Here is a 20887-nt window from a genome sequence, read left to right as displayed (position 1 = left end):
GCTATCATCACCAACACTAAAGGGATATTTCATTTTTTAAAATAAATGTAAAGCGAAATCCGAAATTAATTCTCACTGGATAACCTCCCAAAGGAACACATAGCGATCTGTATGTGGCCCTTGGCTGAGGACCTGCCCGTGCCCTGGATGCTCCTCAACCCTAGGCAATATGGCAGCTGCTTCCCAGCTCTGCCCTCCAGAACACAGGGACTCCAACAGATAGGTGGTCCTTCTTGACCCAGCTCATAGTTAGCAGAAAAGAGGAAACTTCCGACTATAAAGGAAGGGTGGCTCTCAAAGTACACACCCCGTGCAGGGCCCCCACCCCACATCACCTGCTTTAACTTTCTAAGTCTTACATAAACACACGCACACACACACACACACACACACACACTCACACACACACACACACACACACGGAAGCAAAACTATGTAATCCCTTGTTTTCTATGATCTGTAAAGTGGGAGAAAAACCAACAGTGCTAGCTGCCTGCCGTGTGGCCCTGAGCAAAGCTATCCGTGCATCTGATGGGTATTCAATGAGCATCTACTACAGATACTGCTAAGCTAAGCCAAGGAGGGTGAGGCCAAGGTGCTTGGACATACAAACACAAGGGAAGAGCTACTACCGACCGACAGGGACTCGTCAGCGCTGAATGACCTGTACTTCCAGGTCAGGGTTCCTGCTCGGCTAAGACTCACCAAGCTCTCAGTTTTTAAAATATTCTTGCAGATATTACTGCACTGGGCTCAGCCATTTGTCCAGCCACATTTGGGGTTAATTGCTGGTCATAAGAGCCACATAAATATATCAAACCACAGCCTTGCCTGACAACATTGTATATACCAACCCCCAAGCATGTTTTCTTCCTCTATTACACGCCTGTAATCGTTTTCAGTGGCCATCACTCATTACTGAATTACCACAATAAGCCCTGAAGAAGACATAAACAACTTGCCTTTCAATATAGCCATAAATCAGATTCCCGTGTCAACCACATGACCCCTCTGCTGACAGCGAGGCCCGCGGCTCAAGTCTTCAATCTTGGTGCATGTTAGAATCCCCAGGAGCATTAAAAAACACTGATGCCAGGCTAACAGGAGCTCAGCAGTACAGCCTGCACTCTGTATGTATAAAGCCCTGGGTTCTAGCCCCAGAACAAAACAAAAAAAAAAAAAAAAATTTTTTTTTAAAGCACTAATACTCAAGCCATCTCCACTGAACCCTAGGATTAGGTTGAAACTCATAGATGTGCCTTCCCTTCCAGCACCTTAAGTTCCGGTGGATTCATTGGGGTTAACCCGTTCAGCCATCCTAAACCCTAGCCCCAGGCACTTATAGTAAAAACGCAAGCAGACGCTCGCACCTTCACGCATGACGCTGAAGCATAATGAAGTCCGCAGTGCGTCGTGACGATGGCTAGTCCGTGGGGGTGCACTGAGAAGAACAAAAGACCCCTTTTTGGAAGCTGTGTGGCCATCCATGCTCATGTCTGTGCTGAGGGTGCGTGGTGTCCTGCTGGGATGACCCAGTTGTGGGGCTCTCTGCCAAAGTCAGAACTCCTCATGGGACCTGGAGAGTGGGACCAGTCTGCCTCCTTCTCTGAGGGCTGAGAAAGTGGAAGCCAGAGAATTGGTAATGTGCAGTGAATGTGTGTACATCAAAGCAAAGAACCAGATAAGAAAGAAGGAAGGAAGGAAGGAAGGAAGGAAGGAAGGAAGGAAGGAAGGACAGAAGGAAGGAAGGACGGAAGGAAGGAAGGAAGGACGGAAGGAAGGAAGGAAGGAAGGACGGAAGGAAGGAAGGACGGAAGGAAGGAAGGAAGGAAGGACGGAAGGAAGGAAGGACGGAAGGAAGGAAGGACGGAAGGAAGGAAGACGGAAGGAAGGAAGGAAGGACGGAAGGAAAAAAGGAAGAAGGGTAAGGAAGAAGAAGAGAAAGAAGTCCTCCTACATGATGAAGCAAGGCTTGGGTGTGGCTTAATGGTAGAACACTTGTTTTGCCTGCATGAGGCCCCAGAGCCTTCCCCCGGCACAGAATTTTCTAAAAAGATAAACTTGGCAGGGGGAAAGCTCACAAGGCCTCAACCCAACACAAAGAACCACAGGCAACTAAGGAATACCGAGAGCAGGAGAAACAGTCTTTGCCAGGAAAGAGCACACCAAATGGTCATCACTGAATATTACACAGGCTGAGCAGGTTGTAGATACATCTTTATAAGTACATACAGCCTGGTGGTGGGGTACACACTTTTAATGCCAGCACTCGGGAGGCAGAGGCAGTCACATCTCTGAGTTCAAGGCTAGCTTGGTCTAAAGTGAGTTCCAGATGCAAACTAGTACAACCACTTTGGAAATCTATCTCAGAAAAGTAGGAATAGGGCTACCTCAAGACCCAGCTATTCCATTCCTTGGAATATACCCAGAAGATGCTCCAGCACACAACAAGGACATATGCTCAACCATGTTCATAGCAGCCTTATTCATAATAGCCAGAACATGGAAACAGCCTAAGTATCTCTCAGTAGAAGAATGGATAAAGAAACTGTGGTACATTTACACTATGGAATACTACTCAGCTATTAAAAACAAGGAATTCCTGAAATTTGTAGACAAATGGATTTGAACTAGAAATAATCATAATGAGTGAGCTAACCCAGAAACAGAAAGATTCAAATGGTATATACTCACTTATAACTGGACACTAGCCCAGGGGGCATGTCCCATGAAACTCTTCACCTACCAGGAAATTGGGGTAGATATGAGACATCCAGGACATCCTACTGGGAATCTAGATGAGAGAAGCATGGGAGAATGGGGAAATAGAAGGATCCAGAGGGTCCTAGAAACCTACAAGAAGAACATTATATCGGGCAGATCTGGGCCCAGAGGTTCTACTCACACTATGGCACCAACCAAGGACAATACGTACAGTAAACATCGAGCCCCTACCCAGACCTAGCCAATGGACAGGACATTCTCCACAGTTGAGTGGAGAGTGGGGACTGACTTTCACACGAACTCTGGTGCCCCATATTTGACCACGTCTCCTTGATGGGGAGGCCCGGTGGCACTCAGAGGAAGGATAGCATGCTACCAAGAAGAGACTTGATACCCTATGAGCATATACAGGGGGAGGAAGTCCCCCTCAGTCACAGTCATAGGGGAGGGGAGTAAGGGGAAAGTGGGAGGGAGGGAGGACTGGGAGGATACAAAGGATGGGATAACAATTGAGATGTACTATGAATGAATTAATTTAAAAAAAAAAAAAAGAGAGAAAAAAAAATAAAGTGAGTTCCAGGACAGTTAGGGCTACACAGAGAAACCTTGTCTCAAAAAAAAAAAAAAAAAAAAAGTATACACACATCATGCATGTAACAACAACTAATGAAAAAAAGAGACCATATATTTGAAAAGGAGCAAGGAGAGATAGATGAGGACTTAGATGGAGGAAGAGAGGAGGAATGATGTAATCATAATCTCCCACCCCCTCCCAAAAAAAACCAAATTGAGTGGTGGTGGCTTATGCCTTTTATCCTAGCATTTGAGAAGGAGGTGGATCTCTGAGTTCGAGGCCAGCCTGGTCTACAGAGCAAGTTCCAGGACAGTCAGGGTTACACAGAGAAACCATGTTTAAAAACAAAACAAAACAAAACAAAAAACACATAGATAGACAGAGAGAGAAAGAGAGAGAGAGAAAATCAAAGGTAGGAAGGAAGGAAGGAAGGAAGGAAGGAGAAAGACAGACAAAGCAGCATATGTGTTACAGAGAAAAAGACAATGCTTCTAATTTAGTCCGTAGTCCAGATATCGGAGACAGACCTCCTCCACTCTCCCAGATGTGCTCTGTCCCCTCTTGGCTGAGATGACAGCTGAGGCACTTCCCAACTGGCACTATCTACTCTCGGGGCCAGTAAGGGGGCCAATGGCTTGCATCCATGCAGCATGTTGAAATGCTTACAGGAAAGGGACTTGGCCAGTGGAGGACTAGGGACTAGGGCAAGTTCAGTGAACACACAGCCTTCCCATCCCTACAAGAAAATGTGGCAATAAAACCTTGAGCACGTACTCAGCAGGAGTCACTTCCATGTGACCCTATTCCAGGGCAGCCTGTATTCCCAAGAGTCATTGGGTAATGCAAAGTAGCCCTGATGGGTGGTAGTGGGGACTTGGAAGGCAGGGGAATAGGAGACAAAAACAACAAAACTAGAAGAAAACTCAAGGTTGGGTGAGTAGGAGGTGGGGAGGGGATGGAGAGGGTGGGTTGAAGAGGAGTTGGGGGAAGGGTAAATAGGACCAAAAATACATTGTGTGAAATTCTCAAAGAATTAATAGAAATATTAACTTTTAAAGAGTCGTCTTCTGTTCTTCTGGAGAAGACCAAGCAATGCAGAACGTCCTTTGGGACCCCAAGGGAACTCTATAGGGTGTCAGTGGCTTCGGGAGCTGGGTTTTGAAAGCATCATCCAAGCGCTTCCCTGCTGAGCACTGACCTCTATACCTACAAGACTCTACTTTACAGAAACTCCATGTCTGAGCCCAGGGCTGTAGCAGGAAGCAGTACTGAGGTACCTGTGACAACCTCCCTTCCCTCTCATGCCTCAACTTAAAGACTAGCTTGGAGGCAACCCCCACCGCAGACCTGAGCACTCCCAGCGTCGTCACTCCTGACTTTTCTTCCAGGTCTCAGTGTCTCCTCCTCACCCACAAAACCATCAGGAGCTCCACAGAGGTGAACGGCAGGACGCAGGCTTGGCAGAGTGACGACTCATTTAGTGACCATCCGTACCAGACACCGGGAGGGAAAACATTACAAATAAAAAGCTGTGCATTCCAACGCCAGGCTGAGGCAACTGGCAGCTGTGCCTCCCTACAGCCTCTGAAGAAGCTGAAGGACTACAGTGGACTAGCACTGGGCCCAACTGTGAACCATCCTGGCTTTGTGTCCCAAACCTGGCTGTGTGCAGTGCCTCCTACACACACACACACACACAAAACCTGATAGGGCAGCCCGAGTGAGGTCACTTCGGCCTCTCTGAGCCTCTATTCCCCCTCTCTCAAACCCCAGAGGTGTCATGTGACACCTTTGTCCAGAGCCCCCTCACATACACTAACTTGTGGGGGCCACAGGACGATAGTGTCATGGGGGCGGGGAGTGGGAGGGGCGCTGAAAGAAATAAGGTGATGGGGCTCAGCAGTTTAAGAGAAGTAAGGTGCCCCTACAGAGCCACATTCAACCAGGATTGTCAACACCTCAGGGCTGCTAGGAGAAAGTAGCCACCTGTGAAATGCTAGTTAAATGGAGAAGTAGGTGAATTGTCTGGAAGGACAGCAGCCACTGTCCAGACCACATGTCAACCCTGAGAACACCTTATGTCATCACTGGAGTTTAATAAAAATGGGCTGGGTGGGCCTTAGTAAGTCAACTTTCAAAGTTCTTTAAAGAATTCAAAAGTGGCCAGGTGTGGTGGAGCATACTTTCAATCCCAGCACTCAAGGAGGCAGAGGGAGGTGGATCCCTCTGAGTTCGAGGCCAGCCTGGTCTACAAATCGAGTCCAGGACAGCCAAGGTTACACAGAGAAACCCTGTCTAAAAAAAACCTCAAAGAATTCAAAAGTGAAAGCGTACAGAAAACCCCTGACCTTGACTCTCCCTCACTGTAAGCCTGTATGGCGAGAGATCACAGGGCAAACAGGAAGACTTGGGCACCCTCTAAGGCAGTGGTTCTCAACCTGTGGGCTCTCAACCCTTTGGGGGTTCCTGGGGGTCCCATGTCAGATATCCTGCATGTCAGATATTTACATGCAATTCATAACAGCAGCAAAATCACAGTTACGGAGTAGCAGCGAAATAATTGTATGGCTGGGGTCACCACGACACGAGGAGCTGTACTAGAGGGTCAGTCACAGCATTAGGAAGGTTGGGGACCACTGCTCTAGAAGCCCTTGGCCTAGGTGTTCCATTATTTCATGCCAAGCCCTCCCTAGCAAGCGCCACATCTAACTCCTCTGGGATACATGGCCCCAGCCATGCCACACAGAGGTGATGGCCAGTTGAGGACACACCACTCTGAGTGACAGCTGCCTGTATAGCCATCAGGGCAGTCATCAGCTTGGAAGGGCTGCGGTGAAATGTGCCAGATACCCCCTCAAGCAGGCAGGGTCCTCCTCCCAGCAGCCACCAGGAGGAAACAGACTACTGAGTTAGCCACTGGCTACATCATGTCACAGCCTGGCCGGGAAGCCGCATCGACAGCACGCGGTTCTCTCAGATCCACATTAGAACAGAACAAAAACACCTAAATCAAGGGTTCTCATTTCTTTTTAAAAAAAAATAAATAAAAATAACATGTTGTCGAGGCCAGCCTGGTCTATAAAGCAAGTCCAGGACAGCCAAGGCTAACACAGAGAGACGCTGTCTCGGAAAAAAAAAAAAAAAAAACCAACAACAACAACAAAATAATAATAATAATAATAATATAAAATGTTGTCCGGGTACTAGGTTCATTGTCATCTTGTAATAATAGATTAGTAAACCAGAGAAAGGTCAGAGGCCAATCACAGAGAGTACATAAAAGCCAAAAATGTTTAAGTAAGAACTAAACAAATTCATGTCTCCTTAAAAAAAAAAAGAAAAACATTATTTTAAGTTCTACATTATTCTCCTAGGGTGTTCTCCCTACCACCTCCCCAGGACTCACTTAGTAGATCAGGCTGGCCTCAAACTCACCAAGATCCACCTGCCTCTGCCTCCCTGCGTGCTGGGGTTACAGGCCTGCGCCACCACGCCCGGCCCTTCTCCCAGTCTTGCCAGCAATCTATCAGTCACAAACATGCAGCAGAATAGTAGTGAAGAGGCAACGGCAAGCCCGAGGTTTCACTGTCTGCCACCCAGCTCTGCACCTGATGCAGTTCTGCCCCTAACACACAGCCTCCTGTTCCCCAGTGTACCAACCAAACCGGGTAAAGTCGTGGCTGGCCCCCTATCTGGTTTGGATTCCCCCTAATCAAAGGATCCTGAGATGAGGATTTGAATAAAAGTGGTTTACCTGGGAGGTGACCCCAGAAAGCAATAGAAGGGGGTGGCAGAGTGCAGCCAGGAAGGAAAAACGCAACGAGGAAGAGCAGGAAAAAGCATTAATCCTCCCAGAGAACTCCGGGAAACAGGCAGAACTCAAGCCTCAAAATAGACCACCCCACCCCGAGGACAGAGAAGGAAGGAAGGTACTCAGATGGTCAGAGCGCTTTGGCCTCCCCTCCCCAGAGGCTGGCCCAAGGTTCAAGGCCCCAAGGTGCTAGGAGTCTGCATCTGCTACACTGCTTCAGGACCTTGCAGGAAGTTAAGTGTGCAGCTCTCACACCAGTGTCTGTGGTGGCTGATGGACGGACAGGGGAAAGGTTTGCTTCTCTTTGGGTTACTATTAAGATCAAATGAGGGAGGGGCTGTGAGATGGTCCGGCAGTTAAAAGTGCTTGCAGAGTAAGCCTGATGGCCTGAGTTGGATCCCTGGAACCCATGGTGGAAGGGGAGAACCTGCTCCGGAAAGCTGACCTTTGACCTCTGCCTGTGTGCTCTGGCATGCCCATTCACACTTACTCTCGAGCACACATGCACAGTAGTAGTAGTAGTAATAGTAGTAATAATAATAACAACAACAATAATGCTTATTTTTTCAAAGAAAAAAAAAAAAAAAACACCTTCGGACAGGAAAAGGAAGGACTAATGAGGTCACGCAGCCTGACATGACAGTGCAGGGTTATAATCCCAGGATTCAGGAGGCTGAGACGTAGGATGGTCAGCTCAAGTCCGAGGCCAGCCTTGGGCTATCCATTGCATTCAAGGCCAAGATGGGCTACAGTGTCCAACCTTGTCTCAGAAACGAATAGACAAAATAATTATGCCTGCACGTGGTGGTGCTTTTGCCAGTGCCAGGGGTGGAGCAGACAGTCTCTATTCATTGCTTAGGATCAACCCTTCCTGAGGGGTCAGGACAGGAGAGAAAGAAGACACGTTAGGGGAAGGATGATCTGGAATGGCCGTTACCACTTCCCTGTGGGCAGCTACTCCCTCAGTGCCTGAAGGAAGAGCTCACACTGAGCAGAGCCCAGGCGGTCCACGGCACTGTCGCGCGCGGAAGCCCGGCCGGCTCTCAGCCTAATGCCAGCGGACAAACCCCCTAAGAGAAGCTAAAACTAGATAAAGGAGACATCTCCCCTAGCCCAGCCTGGCCCCATCGCTTTCTTTCACGTAGGATTTCTGACCCAGATGGAAAATGAGACTTCAAAACAGGCAGCCAGCCAGTGCAGCCTGGGCAATCTTCTTCTAAGGGAGGCAAGCTGCCAAACACATGCCTCTACAAGCTTCATCGTGGTGTCCTTGCTTGGTCTACCCCAGAGGCAGAGAACTGGATGGAGAGCAAGTCCTCAGAGAGCTGAAGCGTGTCCCAGCCCAGCACTGGTGTCCTGTGTTCTTCATTCCTTGGCGGGGGGGGGGGGGGGGGGGGGGGGGGAATCATCTGGGGTCAAATACATCTGATAAAGGCTTCATGCAATATCCCCTTCCCGGCAACTTTTTATAAATATTAATGTATTTAAAGCTTTTAAACCTGGGAATTCTGTTCAACCCAGTACAGCGGTCCTTCAAGGTCTTGGAGTGGGGGTGGGGATTGGTTCCAGGACCCACCTCAAACACCAGAATCTGTAGGCGTTCAAGCCGCTTTTATATAAGATAGTGCGAGATTTACATATAACCCACACACATATCCACCCAATGCATCCATCCATCTCTAGAGTCCTTGCATCACCTAATGCAACTTAAATGCTATGTGAAGTCACCGCACCCTACTCCAGTTGGGGACTAGTGACAAGAAGAAGAAATCTGTGCATGTTCAGCACAGACTCAAATATTTTCGATCTGCAGTAGTTGGATCCACAGACGCCAAGCCTAGCAAGACAGAAGGCTAACTGCACTTCCCAGACGCATTTAACGCAGGCTGTGTGTGTATCTATGAAACACTGGTTAATGGCCGTCTCAGGAAGATGCTAAAGGCTGTCCTGGGAGAGCTGGGATCCGGGTGAACCAAACCCACAGCCCTTCAGCCTATAGCAGTGCCTGGGTCGAGGGAGGCATCGATAACAGATGGTTATCAGAATGAATGGGGAAGGCAGAGAAGACGCTGTTGTGACGTTTTCCCAATCTGTGAAATGGTATAGTGCCAGCAGTGCCAGGCGGCAGCCCCGTTTCTAAGGCACACACGTTGTGTGTGTATGTGTGTGTGTGTGTGTGTGTGTGTGTGTGTGTGTGTGTGTGTTTTAATTGCTGCAGGAGGGTTTTTTGGAAGCCCTGCTCAAGAGTTTAGGATTACAACCCACCAAAATAGGCTTCCAAGCGGGAGCGGCTGGCTTCCTTCTGTGGAGGTGTTGGTCTAGCGCTTCAGAGAAGCCTGGAGTCGGCGTGCAGACATCCACCCACCCTACCACCCATTCATTCATGCCGTTCGCTCATTCAGATCCTTGCTGAGCACCTACTATGTACATAGTGCTGGTAGACACGAGGCCTGGGGCCCCTCTCAAAGTGCAGCTAGCCTGCCGGGGAGCCCTAGGAAGAGGGCTAAAGAGTGATATCCGGAGGCCTCAGCCCCAGAGTGTAGCAGTGTATAATCCCCCCCAGAGCAAGAGGTGGTTGGGGAAGGGGTACATTTCATGCTGACACATGAGGCTGGCCCAGAGAACAAAGCTCCTTCTGTCTCCTTATGTTTTGTTTGTCTCCCCCCCCCCTTCCTCTGACTATGTCCCATTGTTCATGAGGCAGCCCTGCCCCCACTCCCAAGTCCTGCCTCTTCATACATGCTAGCACCATCAATCTCTTATGCCTTTCCTTAAATCCTCCCTCCCTCCCTCTCTCCCTCAAACCACTTCCGAATTCCCCAATCTCTTCCTACTCACTGTCCTTCTCCAGTGGTTTCCAAACCCAGAGGCAAACCTGTCCCCTCCCCCACCCTTCCACTACCCCTACCCCATCACAGCGGCTACAAATTGCTCTGCCTCCAACAGGAAATGCAGGCTAGGATGGTGGGGGGAAGGGATGGTTGGAGAACAGGAGCGCACACACACACACACACACACACACACACCCGCCAAGCGGGACATCTCCCACGCTGGTTCACTACCACCGTCATCCAATCACCTTCCAGCTCTGCATCCCTGAATCAGCACACACTCGCCAGCCCCACCTGGACCCCACTCAGCGGGCATGCAGGATGAGGCAGGGGTCATGTACTATGATCTGAGAATAGTTTGTTGGCCCCCTGTAAGGAGCTATAGTGATTAAAGGGTTAGTCCCTACAGTGACACTACTGCGAAGTGGCCTTTGAGATATGGGCCCCTGCTGGGGTTCCTGAGGTCACCAGAGATGTGAGCGATCTCTCCTGCATGACTTCTTGGCAGTTCTGTCTAGCTCCATAGTAGTTTTTACAAGAGGGTTTTGGGTTTTGTCTTATTTTTCAAGCCAGGCTCTCCAGAGCCCAGGCTAGCCTCAAACTTACCACGTAGTTGAGGATGGCCCTGACCTTCTGAGCCTCCTGCCTCCCCTGGCTGCTCTGCTTGGTTTATATCCCTGGCCACAGGAGGGTTGTAACGAAAGCCCCTTGTTTCACCTCATGCAGCTTTCTGGGCTCCTGGTCCAAGGTGCGACCACTTGGTCCTACACTGCTCCTGCCTCTGCTGTAACGAAACCCTCACTCGAAAAGAGCCAACACAGGCGCTTGTGTCCTCAAACCTCCGAAACTGTAGTGAACGAACCTTCCCTTTATAATAAAAGGTCAGCTACCAAGGTCTTTTGTTACAATGGTGAGGAATGAGCGAAGTGTACTGGGGAGAGCGTGGTGGGGTGGTACATGGAGAACTCCAGGAGGCTGCTGGCTGCGCCACCACGCGCACACACCGAGCGTAGACTGCTAGGGTTGGGTGTAAGCAGAGAGAGCTTCTCATGGCTCCTGAATGTGAGAACTTATCATTAAGATTACCAGGGGAAGCTGGGCGGTGGTGGTGCACGCCTTTCATCCCAGCACTCAGGAGGCAGAGGCAGGCGGATTGCTGCGAGTTTGAGGCCAGCCTGGTCTACAAAGTGAGTCCAGGACAGCCAAGGCTAACACAGAGAGACCCTGTCTCGAAAAACTAAAAAATTAAAAAAATTAAAAATAAAATTACCAGGAGAGCTTGGAACACTAGATCCAAGCTGTTTGTAAACAACACAGTCCAGGCTGGGATTTATTGAGCATAGCCTCCGCTTAACATGCCCAAGGCCCTGTATTTGATCCCCAGCACCAAAAAATAAAATAAAATAAAAGTGATTCTGGCCTCCACCCCAGACCCTTGAAAGCTGCACTCTCTAGCAGGATAATAATGAGCCTGGGTTAGAGCTCCATGATAGACTAGCCCAGGCTAGCAATTGGCTCCATAGGAAGCCTAGCAGACAGTCTTCTAGGCTCCACTAGTGCATGCACCCCACTGACAGAGAGCATCTTGTTTGGTCACTGCAAACCCAGCTGCCAAAAAGGTCTCCTTCCTGGAGCCAAAATCCGCCACTATTTTCTGCCCTAAAACCTCTCCTTGAGAGCAACCAGAACTAAGTCAGCTCCTCCTAAAAACTCCAACAGGAGATCCCAGTAGCGGCAGCAGTGGCGGCAGCTCCTCTGGTTCATCTCTCCTCTGTGGTATCCTTCACTCTATCAACTGTCCCCTTAGAATTCAAGGTCTCCGGTTCTCTTATCAAGGCAGTCTCCTTCCTCTGAAGTTTAGAACCGAACGCCATACCTGACAAGGTCTCGGCCTTCCTGTCAACGGGATCACCTACAAACAGAACCAGATCCCTACCTGGCTTCCCCGCAGCCGCGCCGAAGACAGACTCATGTGTGCCCACTGTCTGTTAACTAGAAACTCCTGGGGTTTTTGTTTACCATACTGTAAGAGTTCTTTTCCGTCTTGTAACTGGACAAGTGCCTTGAGAAGGGGAAAGTGTGTGTGTGTGTGTGTGTGTGTGTGTGTGTGTGTGTGTGTGTGTGTGTGTGTAAAACTTTGGCTTTCCAGTTCACTCCCTTTACATTTTGTATTTGGGAAAGAAAATGAATGAACGCTGACCCTGCCCCCCCTGTGAGCCAGCTACCCGTATCTGATAAGCATGGGTGAGAGAAGAGTATGCTAGAACATCCCTTACGTAACTATACCTAAAGGATTTATGGGAACAAGTGTGGTGAAGTTTCCAGAACGAACTTTCCATTCCCAACACTCCTGGGAAGTACATGATCACAAGCTTGGGCCCGCCACAAAATGAAAGGAGTTAGCTGAGGTACTATGTAGGCCTGTGGACAGGAAGTCACCCAGCTAGGAGCTGGCATAACCCACGGAGACTCCCTCCTGGAGTTCTGTGCACCCCACATTTGGCTGGACCCCTGGCAGCAGTTCCATTCATTCATGTCTCTCAGGACAAGCCTGGACCACAGCCCTATTCTGGGGCCAACTACCAGCTTTGACACAGGGACTCATGAACAGGGCCTGTCCACACAGGACAGCTTACGTCCAAGCCCTTTACATAGTGAGGCTAGAGAGGGTGTCTGTCCTCTGTATGAACAAACGTGAGTGTTATGTCCCTCAGCACAAAGACCTGAGCCCGTACTTGCAGATCAACCTAGACTGACTATGTGCATCGGCGCAAACACAGCGGCCAACCATTCTGACCTTCACTGAGTTGCCACTAACAGGCTCCTCCCCTTTCCCCCCCTCCAGATTACTGATCCCTAAAACCTAGCAACTTTCCCCCTACCCCCAATCCAGGAGCCTACTCCAAGCCCTTGCCAGGAGCAACATCTACTCCCTACAAGTTCCCTGTCCTCGCTGCCTGGAAAAGATAAAACAAAACAAAACACCAGAACTGAAAACAATTAGGAAATATTAGCAAATGCAATTAGCTCTGAGGTAATTGAGGGGCGACAAACAGACCCTCCTCTGCTCCAGACTTAAAGTCAACCCCAATTCCAGGCTGTTGGCTTCTCTCGTGACCAGATTGTCCTTGCGCAGAAATACAAGCGATGAAGCATAACTGGTGACAGACAATGCTGGGTTTGTGGAGTAAGTGTGTCCCCTTCCACATGACCCAGCAGCGTACTTTGGGGGAGGCCACAATGACCCACCAGAAGGCCTCTGGGCCATGTTCCCCAATGAGGAGGCATCTTTCTCAGCAGGTATTACAGGGCTATAGAGCACACAGGCTGCAGGAGCATAGAGCAATGGAAGGGACCAATCAAGCCCAGCCCCTAGTCTCAAGGACTAAAAGAAGAGAGGGTGGGAGTGAGGGCTCTCCCAGAAGAGCTCAGGTCAATAATGGTAATTTGTTATCATTAGAATAATGAGAAAGGCAGGGGCCCTTGGAAGCCAGCCTCCAAAAAGCAAGTCAGAGCTACAAGGATCTCCTCTGAGAGGCTTTCCAGCTACCCCAGCACCAGACAGGCAGGCAGGCAGGCAGGCACAAGCACATATGTTTGTCCCTGGGCAGCCATGAGACTCCGTTCCTGACCTACATTGTCATCCCTCCCTTACTTCCCTGAGCAGACATTCACACGTGCTCAGTCACAGAACATCACCCACACAGTGCCTGTGCAGTTCTGATGGCTGGAACAGCTGGTGACAGTTGTGGGTTCGAACAGGCACAAAAGAAGAAGTGCAGGAAACCACTCAGCTAAGCCTCTCCCAAAGGGGACTAGGGGAGACCGAAGGTGAGGAGCTAAAGGCAGATAGAGTTCAGCGCGATGGACATCCACACTGCACGCTCCCTAGAAAACACAAAGGGTCTGAACCTTCTCCCCAGAAGCCATGCCAGGCAGATTTAATTTGGCTGAGTAACAAAGCACCCCACATTTCAACAGTACCTCTACTTCCCAAAAAGTGTCCCCATTCATATCACTTCCTAAAGGTATCTCTGGGAGGACGAAATGGCCATCTTCCTGAGCTCAAACGACCACCTCACCCCGGCCCCTACCCTCCCCCGCCCCCAATTCCCAAGGACATTGTCTCCAAATATTCTTTGACAGCCAAACATGGGTAATAGTTATGGGAGCATGCTTGTTTGTGTGTGAGTGCACACAGAGGCTTTATGTAGCAGAGTGGGATACAGTCAAACAAAAATGAGGTTGCCATGGCAACAGGCTCCAGCATCATTGCAGCCTATTAACACAAGTGAGGAATGTGTTTGGCAGATGCTCGAGTGTTATTTATGGTATGGGTGTAGCAAAGGGACCTCTAACAGGCAAAGGAAGAGAGAAGTAGAAAAAAAAAATCTATGACGCTCCTACTGTACCCCAGTGAGGGGATGAAGACATGGCAGCACAGAAGAGGCCAGCAATAGGAAGTAAAATAGGAAAGCAGAACAACCTGAAAGGCCAAGGATAGGTGGGCAGACAGCAACAGGGGTGCTGCAGTGGATGGGGTAGAAAAAAAAAGAAGTGAGAGGGAAGGGGCAGGTGGGGAGAGAAAAGGGGCAGAGGAGGAGGGTAACAGATCTCGAAGGAAGGTGAAGAGCTAAACAGCAGAGAAAGGGAAGAAAGAAGCACTAAGAGGGGCCTCGGCACCTCAGGTCCTATTTGCCTCATGAGTAAAGACCAAGGGATTAAGAAACCAAGCACTGTTTCTCTACCAGGAGCCACAGGCAGAGCCTACACATCAAAGAGACCAGGGCTGGATAAAACACACAGACCAGATCATGCTGAGACCCACCCCCTAGGCTATAGGAGAACAGACGGCAGACGTGAGGAAGTGCTCACACAATTTGCTGTCGGCCTACAGCGAACCCAAGACACCACAGGGGAGACTGTCAAACACTAGGACGGGTTCATGGGTTCGCTGTCACCACCTGTCCTGGGTATGTGTCTTCATTAGGGAAAAGAACTGCAGATCCAACTGGAGTCACTCTCAAACACCTGCTGCTTTAGAGGACTCTAAGGTGAAGGCAAACGCTGGGCTGTCCACACTACTGTTTCCCTGTCACCCAACACAGGTTTTGCTCAAGAAAGACAGATTCTAGGCCGTGCATTATCTGAAAGGTAAATCAAAGACCAAAAAAAAAAAAAAAAAAATTTTTTTTTAAGTTACTGTTTTCTTTGAGGCCAAACAGAAAGAATGTGTTGTTATGCCCTGTTTTGGTCCATTCCTAAAAGGCTCTGCTAGACTTAACAGATTTTTAAAAAAGTAACTATAAACCTACCAACATTCTATAGGCAAAGAAAAAGTCTAAGGACCACAGTGGGAAAAGAAACCTGGAGTGTGGAAGATGGGGAGAGGAGGAGAGGCACAGGAGGTGACGGGGGGAGGACAGGGAGGACTGAGGGGGTGAGGGGTGGGAACTAGTCTGAGGAACCACCAGGAAAAGTCCATCTAGCAAAACAAGGTTGCAACAGTGTGTTCATGCTAAGGCGAGCCTGCAGCACCCTAGGGCTGATGTCTCTCTCCTTGGGTTTATCCCCATCTCTGAAAGCCTATGCTCAGGACTGCTTCCCAATGGTTGCCAGGCCACAGCTTCCCAAGTCCGGTGCTTGGGCTATCTATGCTGAAAACCTCTGCTGCCACACATGAACCAAGGGCCCTACCAAAAAAAAAAAAAAAACCAAACCAGCTATACCCACCCTATCCTGGCACAACACCCATCTGAGAGGGTGGCTCTGTAACAACAGGGGTCACGCTTTTAAACAACAACCATCACCTCAAAAGACTTCTCTCAAGTTCAGACCTGATCTCAAACCCTCCATCGTTTCTGATACCAGATCAGAAAAAAAGTAACATCACCCACAACTGGACCCGGTCCAGTAACCAAAGCTGGCCAGAAGTTGCTAAGTCACTACTAAGTATTTAGCACATACAGGGGAAGGGAGGAGGAGGAGAGAGTGATAGGTGGATAATGCCAGGACTCCAAGGAGGCTACACTGGACAGGGAGCAAAGTGGTGCTCCCCATTGGTGCCCCGCATTGGTGCCGTGGACAGCAAGTGCTCCGGTGTGCCTCTGGATCGACTAGTAACCAAGCGGAGGGGAGAAAGGCTAGTGTGGCCGTGAGAGGAGTGAGTCTCCAACACTGAGGATGCTAAGAGTGAAAGGGGGGGGCATAGCCAGCTCTTTCCATCTTCTAGAAGAGAGACCTGGGAGCTGGAGTGGCCCCTCCCGGTCACGGTGTCCCCTGAAGAAGGGTTAACCAGATGAGGTCACAGGAGAGCACATCCAGACGGATGCAATATTCAACACGATCAAAGTCTGGGGAAGAAAGCAGAGGTGAAGAGGGAAAGGAGCAGTGACAACAGGATGGGTGTCCAAAGGGTCCAGAGAGGAGGGTAGATACCAAAGGTGGTATAGGACAGCTGTGTGGTCCAAAGTCAAGACGCTCACCTGCTGCAAGACCCCACCTGATGATCCACCCAAGCCACATGCAAACGAACAGGCCCAGTGGGCCCAGTGGGGCTCAGAGAACGGGGGGGGGGGGGGTGGGGGGGAGGGTATCAGGGAGACCGTCTCAATCGTAAGTTTAATATCCTTCCGAGCCTGCCGTGTTAGGTTTACCTAACAGGTCCCATTAGGGATATAAAGCCCCCACACGGCGGCATCCAGGAGTGTCTAAGCACAGCCGGGAAGGGGACGGCCATCACAGACATCTCAGCAACCCTTTCCCGCCTTTGCTAAAGACCGATTTGGGGCTTGGGGCACTATGGGAAAGGAAACAAACTCAATCACTCCTGCTTCAAGATCTCTCCCAGCAGCCCAGCGTCAGGGGACAGGGTTAGTTATAGAGTCCTCCTTAACACTGGGCAAGGCGCGCCCAGGACTGCTCAGGAGGGCTTGTCTGCTAGAGGGTCCAGCCATGTGTGTTGGGAGCTTTCTGTGTACAGGACCACAGGTTCTGGGAGAAGCAGGGACTCTGCAATTTTCTCAAACCCTCCTTTCTCACTTGAGTTGGCAACTGCTGACTAGTTTGAAGAATGCCCTCTACCAGACCTACATTATAAGCCATGCAAGAGCAGACTTTAGCATCTAAAGAAGCAAGGCCTGGAAGGCACATAGAGAGGCGTGAAGCCCTGTCTCTCCGGTTACTTTTACCACTGTTTTGACTGGTGTGGGCTGAAAAACTTTTTTCCAAAATCAGGCCGAGGCCTGCCCAACCCTCAGTTAAGTGTGGCCAGGTGGGCTCTTACCTGCTTCAGCAGAAACTGGTCCTGGGAGTTGGTGTGCAGAGAGATGGCCAGGTGGAGGGCCGACAGAAGCACCCCGCTGAGCACCGCGGCCCTCATGCGCACAGGCAGCAGGGTGTAGATGGTATAGATGAAGAACACGGTCCACCAGATGCCCTCGGAGGCGCTCCGTGGCTGCGGCAGCAACAGGCCCACTACCTGAACAGCCAGCACCACAGCGATGAGGGCATAGCAGGCCAGGCCCATGTGGTCCTGGTGGAAGGCTGCACGGTTGCAGAGCACGGCCATGATAAGGATCACACCCACGGCGGTTGCCAACACAGCCAGGTAGGGTAGCTGGAGCGGGGGCCGCGCTGCGTGGAAGGCCAACATGACCAGGCACACGAGCACCAGCACGGCCATGAGCATGGTGAGGCTGCTCTGGTTCAGGCGGAAGAAGTAGCGCTGGTACAGCCGCTCCAGTTTATCCGACGGGAACTTCTTAGAGCGGAATATCTGCAACAAGGCCAGGCAGCAGGTGCCCAGAGACAGCACCGCGCCGGTCCCAGAGCCTGATGCCACCGAACTGCCGCCATCCCCGGACCCGTCTCCATCCTCGACGGTGCCACTGCCCGGCTCCAGATCATCGGCCGCTCGGCCTTTCCCCCGACGCTCCTCCAGACCCAGCTCCACCGAGCGGGGGCGCACCTCGGTCCCACCTGCGGCCGCCGCGGCTGCCGCCGAACCGCCGCTGCCGCCCGCAGGGGGCGCCCGGGTGCTGCCCCCTCCAGCCGCGCCCCGCCGCTGCCGCCTGCTGCCGCGACCGCCGTCGTCGCCGCCGCGCTCCTGCCAGGCGGACTTGGAACGGAAGCTGAAGCCGAAGCCCCCAGCCAGAGGGTCATCACCGCTTAGTGGAGGGTCGTCGTCGTCGTCACCACGCCAACGGCTGGCCAGGCGCTGCTGTTGCTGTGGGGTCACCGGCCCCCCAGATCTCTTGGTGGAGCTACGGGCCGAACCCCCGGGGGCGTGGGGGTAACCATTGGCGCGAGAATCCGCTTCTCCCCACGCGGCGCGATGCTCCGGGCCTCCCCGGGGCGACGGCGACGCTGCTGTCTGTGCAGCGTAGCCCGGGGGGCTCACGCTTTTGGAGCCGGACATCCCCCCCTCGGCCTCGTCGTCTTCTTCCTCTTCCCCCGGGGGCCGGGCCGGGAGTCTCCAAGGAGAGGGCGGACGGCCAAGTAGGGGGACCAGGCTAGGGTCACACGTCGAGGGAGGCCCGGGGCCCTGCGCAGCAGCGGGACATCGTGGCACCCCCGTCCTGAGCGATGGAGGACAACGGGAAGGCTAGCGGGGAGACAGCGCAGCCCGGAGGTGAGAAGTAGCTGCGAATCAGAGTCCAGAGTCTAGGTCCGAGACGGAGTTGGCTCCGAGCGAGGGCAGCTGGGACAGCTCCGGCTGCTGCGCTGCGCGCAGAGATGTCCGGACTCCTGGCTCGCGTCGAGCTCGACGAGAGCCGAGAGTTGCAGACCAGGCGGGACGGAGAGGTGTCCTTGCGGGCGGCGCCTCTCCGAAGCTGACAGTACCCGGGCGCGGCGCTCCCGGTTTCTGCCTAAGCAGCGGAGCTCAGCGGCTCTCCCAGCGAAGTGGAGACGAGGGAGGCTCGGCAGGGGTCCCGGCACGGAGACGCAGCGGGTGCCCTTTGCTCGCGGCGCACTGGGAGCGACTGGGAGGTGCAGGCTCCTGCTAGCATTATTTTCTTACGAGGGGTGGGGAGGTGGGATGGGGGGTGGAGAGGACGGGGGAGGGGGCGGCGGGCGGAGCAAGAGCTCCGGAGCCCTGGGGAGGAGGGTCCTGGAGCCTGGGGGGGCCGTCGCCCTCATCCCCCCACCTCCGGCGGCGCGCGAGTGGGAGCTTGGCCCCCGCGAAAGGCGAGCCGAGCCTCCGGCGCGTCCGCGCAGGGGGCGGGGGCGAGGACTGGCTCCTGCGGTGTGGCCCTTCCCTTCTCGCCTCCTTCTGTCCTCCAGACCCAGCCGGCTGGCCCGTACCCGCAAGTCCCGAGGGCTGAGTCGCTGGCTGGACAAGCCGCGGGTTCTTCGCTGCCGGCGGCGGGCCCACCGTGGCCGGGCGCAGAACCACTACGCGGAGGGCGGAATCCGGCGCAGCGCCGCCGCCGTTCTGCCCCAACGCAAGCGGGCTTCTCCCGGGCACCACGGCATCCAGCGATGGAGGGCTGCGGCTCAGCAGCAGCCGATCGACAGGGGCCGGCCGAAGAGCCGCGGCGCCCCGGGGGCGCTCCCGAGGGGCCCGCGGGAGCCCGGCTCCGGGCGCGCCATGCACGCCTCGGGCCCTGCGCCGCTCCGGCCGCTCGCGCCGCTCCTCCCTTCTCGCCCGCTCGCCGCAGCCGCCGCCGCCGAAGCGCCCTCCGCATCCCCTCCTCCCGCCGCCTCCCCGCCCCCCGCGCCGCTCGGGCCTCGGCTCACAGCGGCGTGCGGCCGCCTCCGCCCTCTGCCCTGCCCGGGCCCGGGCCCTGCTCCCGGCACCCCGCGGGCATACTCAGGCCCGGCCTGGGGTCGCAGGGACCCCCGCTCCCCCTTCCTCACCTAAAATTTTCACTGCGCCCCTCCCTCCCTGGTGTCTGGAGCCGGGTCAACCGGCGGGTCCTCGTCGGACCTGGGTAGCGGGCGATCCACCCCCGGCCGTGTCCTGCGCCCCCAGTCCTATCTCCCCTCTTTTTATTACCCTTTTCCCCCCACCCCCATTCAACCCAACTTCAGCTACGGTGCTGCGCCCCCCTTCTCTAGTCTGGCTCCATTGGCCGTTTCCAGAGCTGTCAGATTCGAGTCCAGCGCTCTTATTGGGCGATTCTGTGGCCCGGCGACGGTGCCAAAGGAGGGCGCGCCGGGTGGGGGGCGCCCCGGCCGCTACTACCGCAAGGAACTGGAGACGCGGTCCCCTGAGAGGGTGGAGGGACCCAGAGCCAGACCCGGAAATGAACTAGGGAGATGCAGAGATCGAGGATCTCCGAGGCATAGGAGGACAGCGAAGGGAAAGATGGAGTTGCTTGCAGTGGGTGAGGCCGATGCAGGCTGGGCGGGGCGGGCAGGACCGCTTCGGAGCGTAGTTACTAAGAGGGCTGTGAAAACACCTGGCGTTTATAAGGCGCTCTATGCCTGTTTGTGCCTCTTAAATCACATTTGGTCCTAATAACAACCCTGGGCCATGATAGGAACAGGGCCTGTGTAGCTGTTTCCTGTTTGTAAATATGGAAACTGAGGCTCCAAGAACTTAGACAACTTGGAATACACCATACAGGTCTCCTAACCTACAACCCAAAGATCTTTTCTTCAATGCTAGGCTGTCTACCACATCTACCAGGTTGATCCCAGGAAAGATGCCCATGGGCAAGATAGAGGCTCCTTGCCAATTAGGGAAGCAGAAATGACCATTCTGCCCCCCGCCCTCAACAAAGGCAAAGGTGGGCAAGACTATACAGCTGAGAAGAAGACTTGGGTCTGGCTGGGAATGTGCCTCAACTCCCTAGACCCTCTAAGCTGCCCTACTGGAGTTCTGGCAGTTTCGCATAGGGAGCATGAACTACACGCATTCAGTCCCTTTATCCATCCTGCCCATCCCCAAAGTTGACAAGACATCCTCCCCGACAGGTCATCCTTTCCAGAGCTACAAAA

General features: G+C 52.8%; 1 protein-coding gene across 1 annotated transcript in view; it reads right to left on the bottom strand.

The window, feature by feature from the left end:
- The window catches only part of Adcy5 (adenylate cyclase 5), a 148667-nt gene extending 129688 nt beyond the window's left edge, over positions 1 to 18979 (bottom strand). The window contains exon 1 of the mRNA XM_051149862.1: positions 17226 to 18979. Coding sequence (XP_051005819.1) covers positions 17226 to 18359 — 1134 coding nt within the window. The 5' untranslated portion in view covers positions 18360 to 18979. The remainder of the gene's footprint in view (positions 1 to 17225) is intronic.
- Positions 18980 to 20887: the final 1908 nt, after the last annotated feature.

This window comes from Acomys russatus, chromosome 8 (assembly GCF_903995435.1).
Source record: "Acomys russatus chromosome 8, mAcoRus1.1, whole genome shotgun sequence".
Classification (NCBI taxonomy): Eukaryota; Metazoa; Chordata; class Mammalia; order Rodentia; family Muridae; genus Acomys; species Acomys russatus.
Note: the sequence above shows the minus strand (reverse complement) of the source record. Positions and strands in the feature narration are given on the sequence as shown.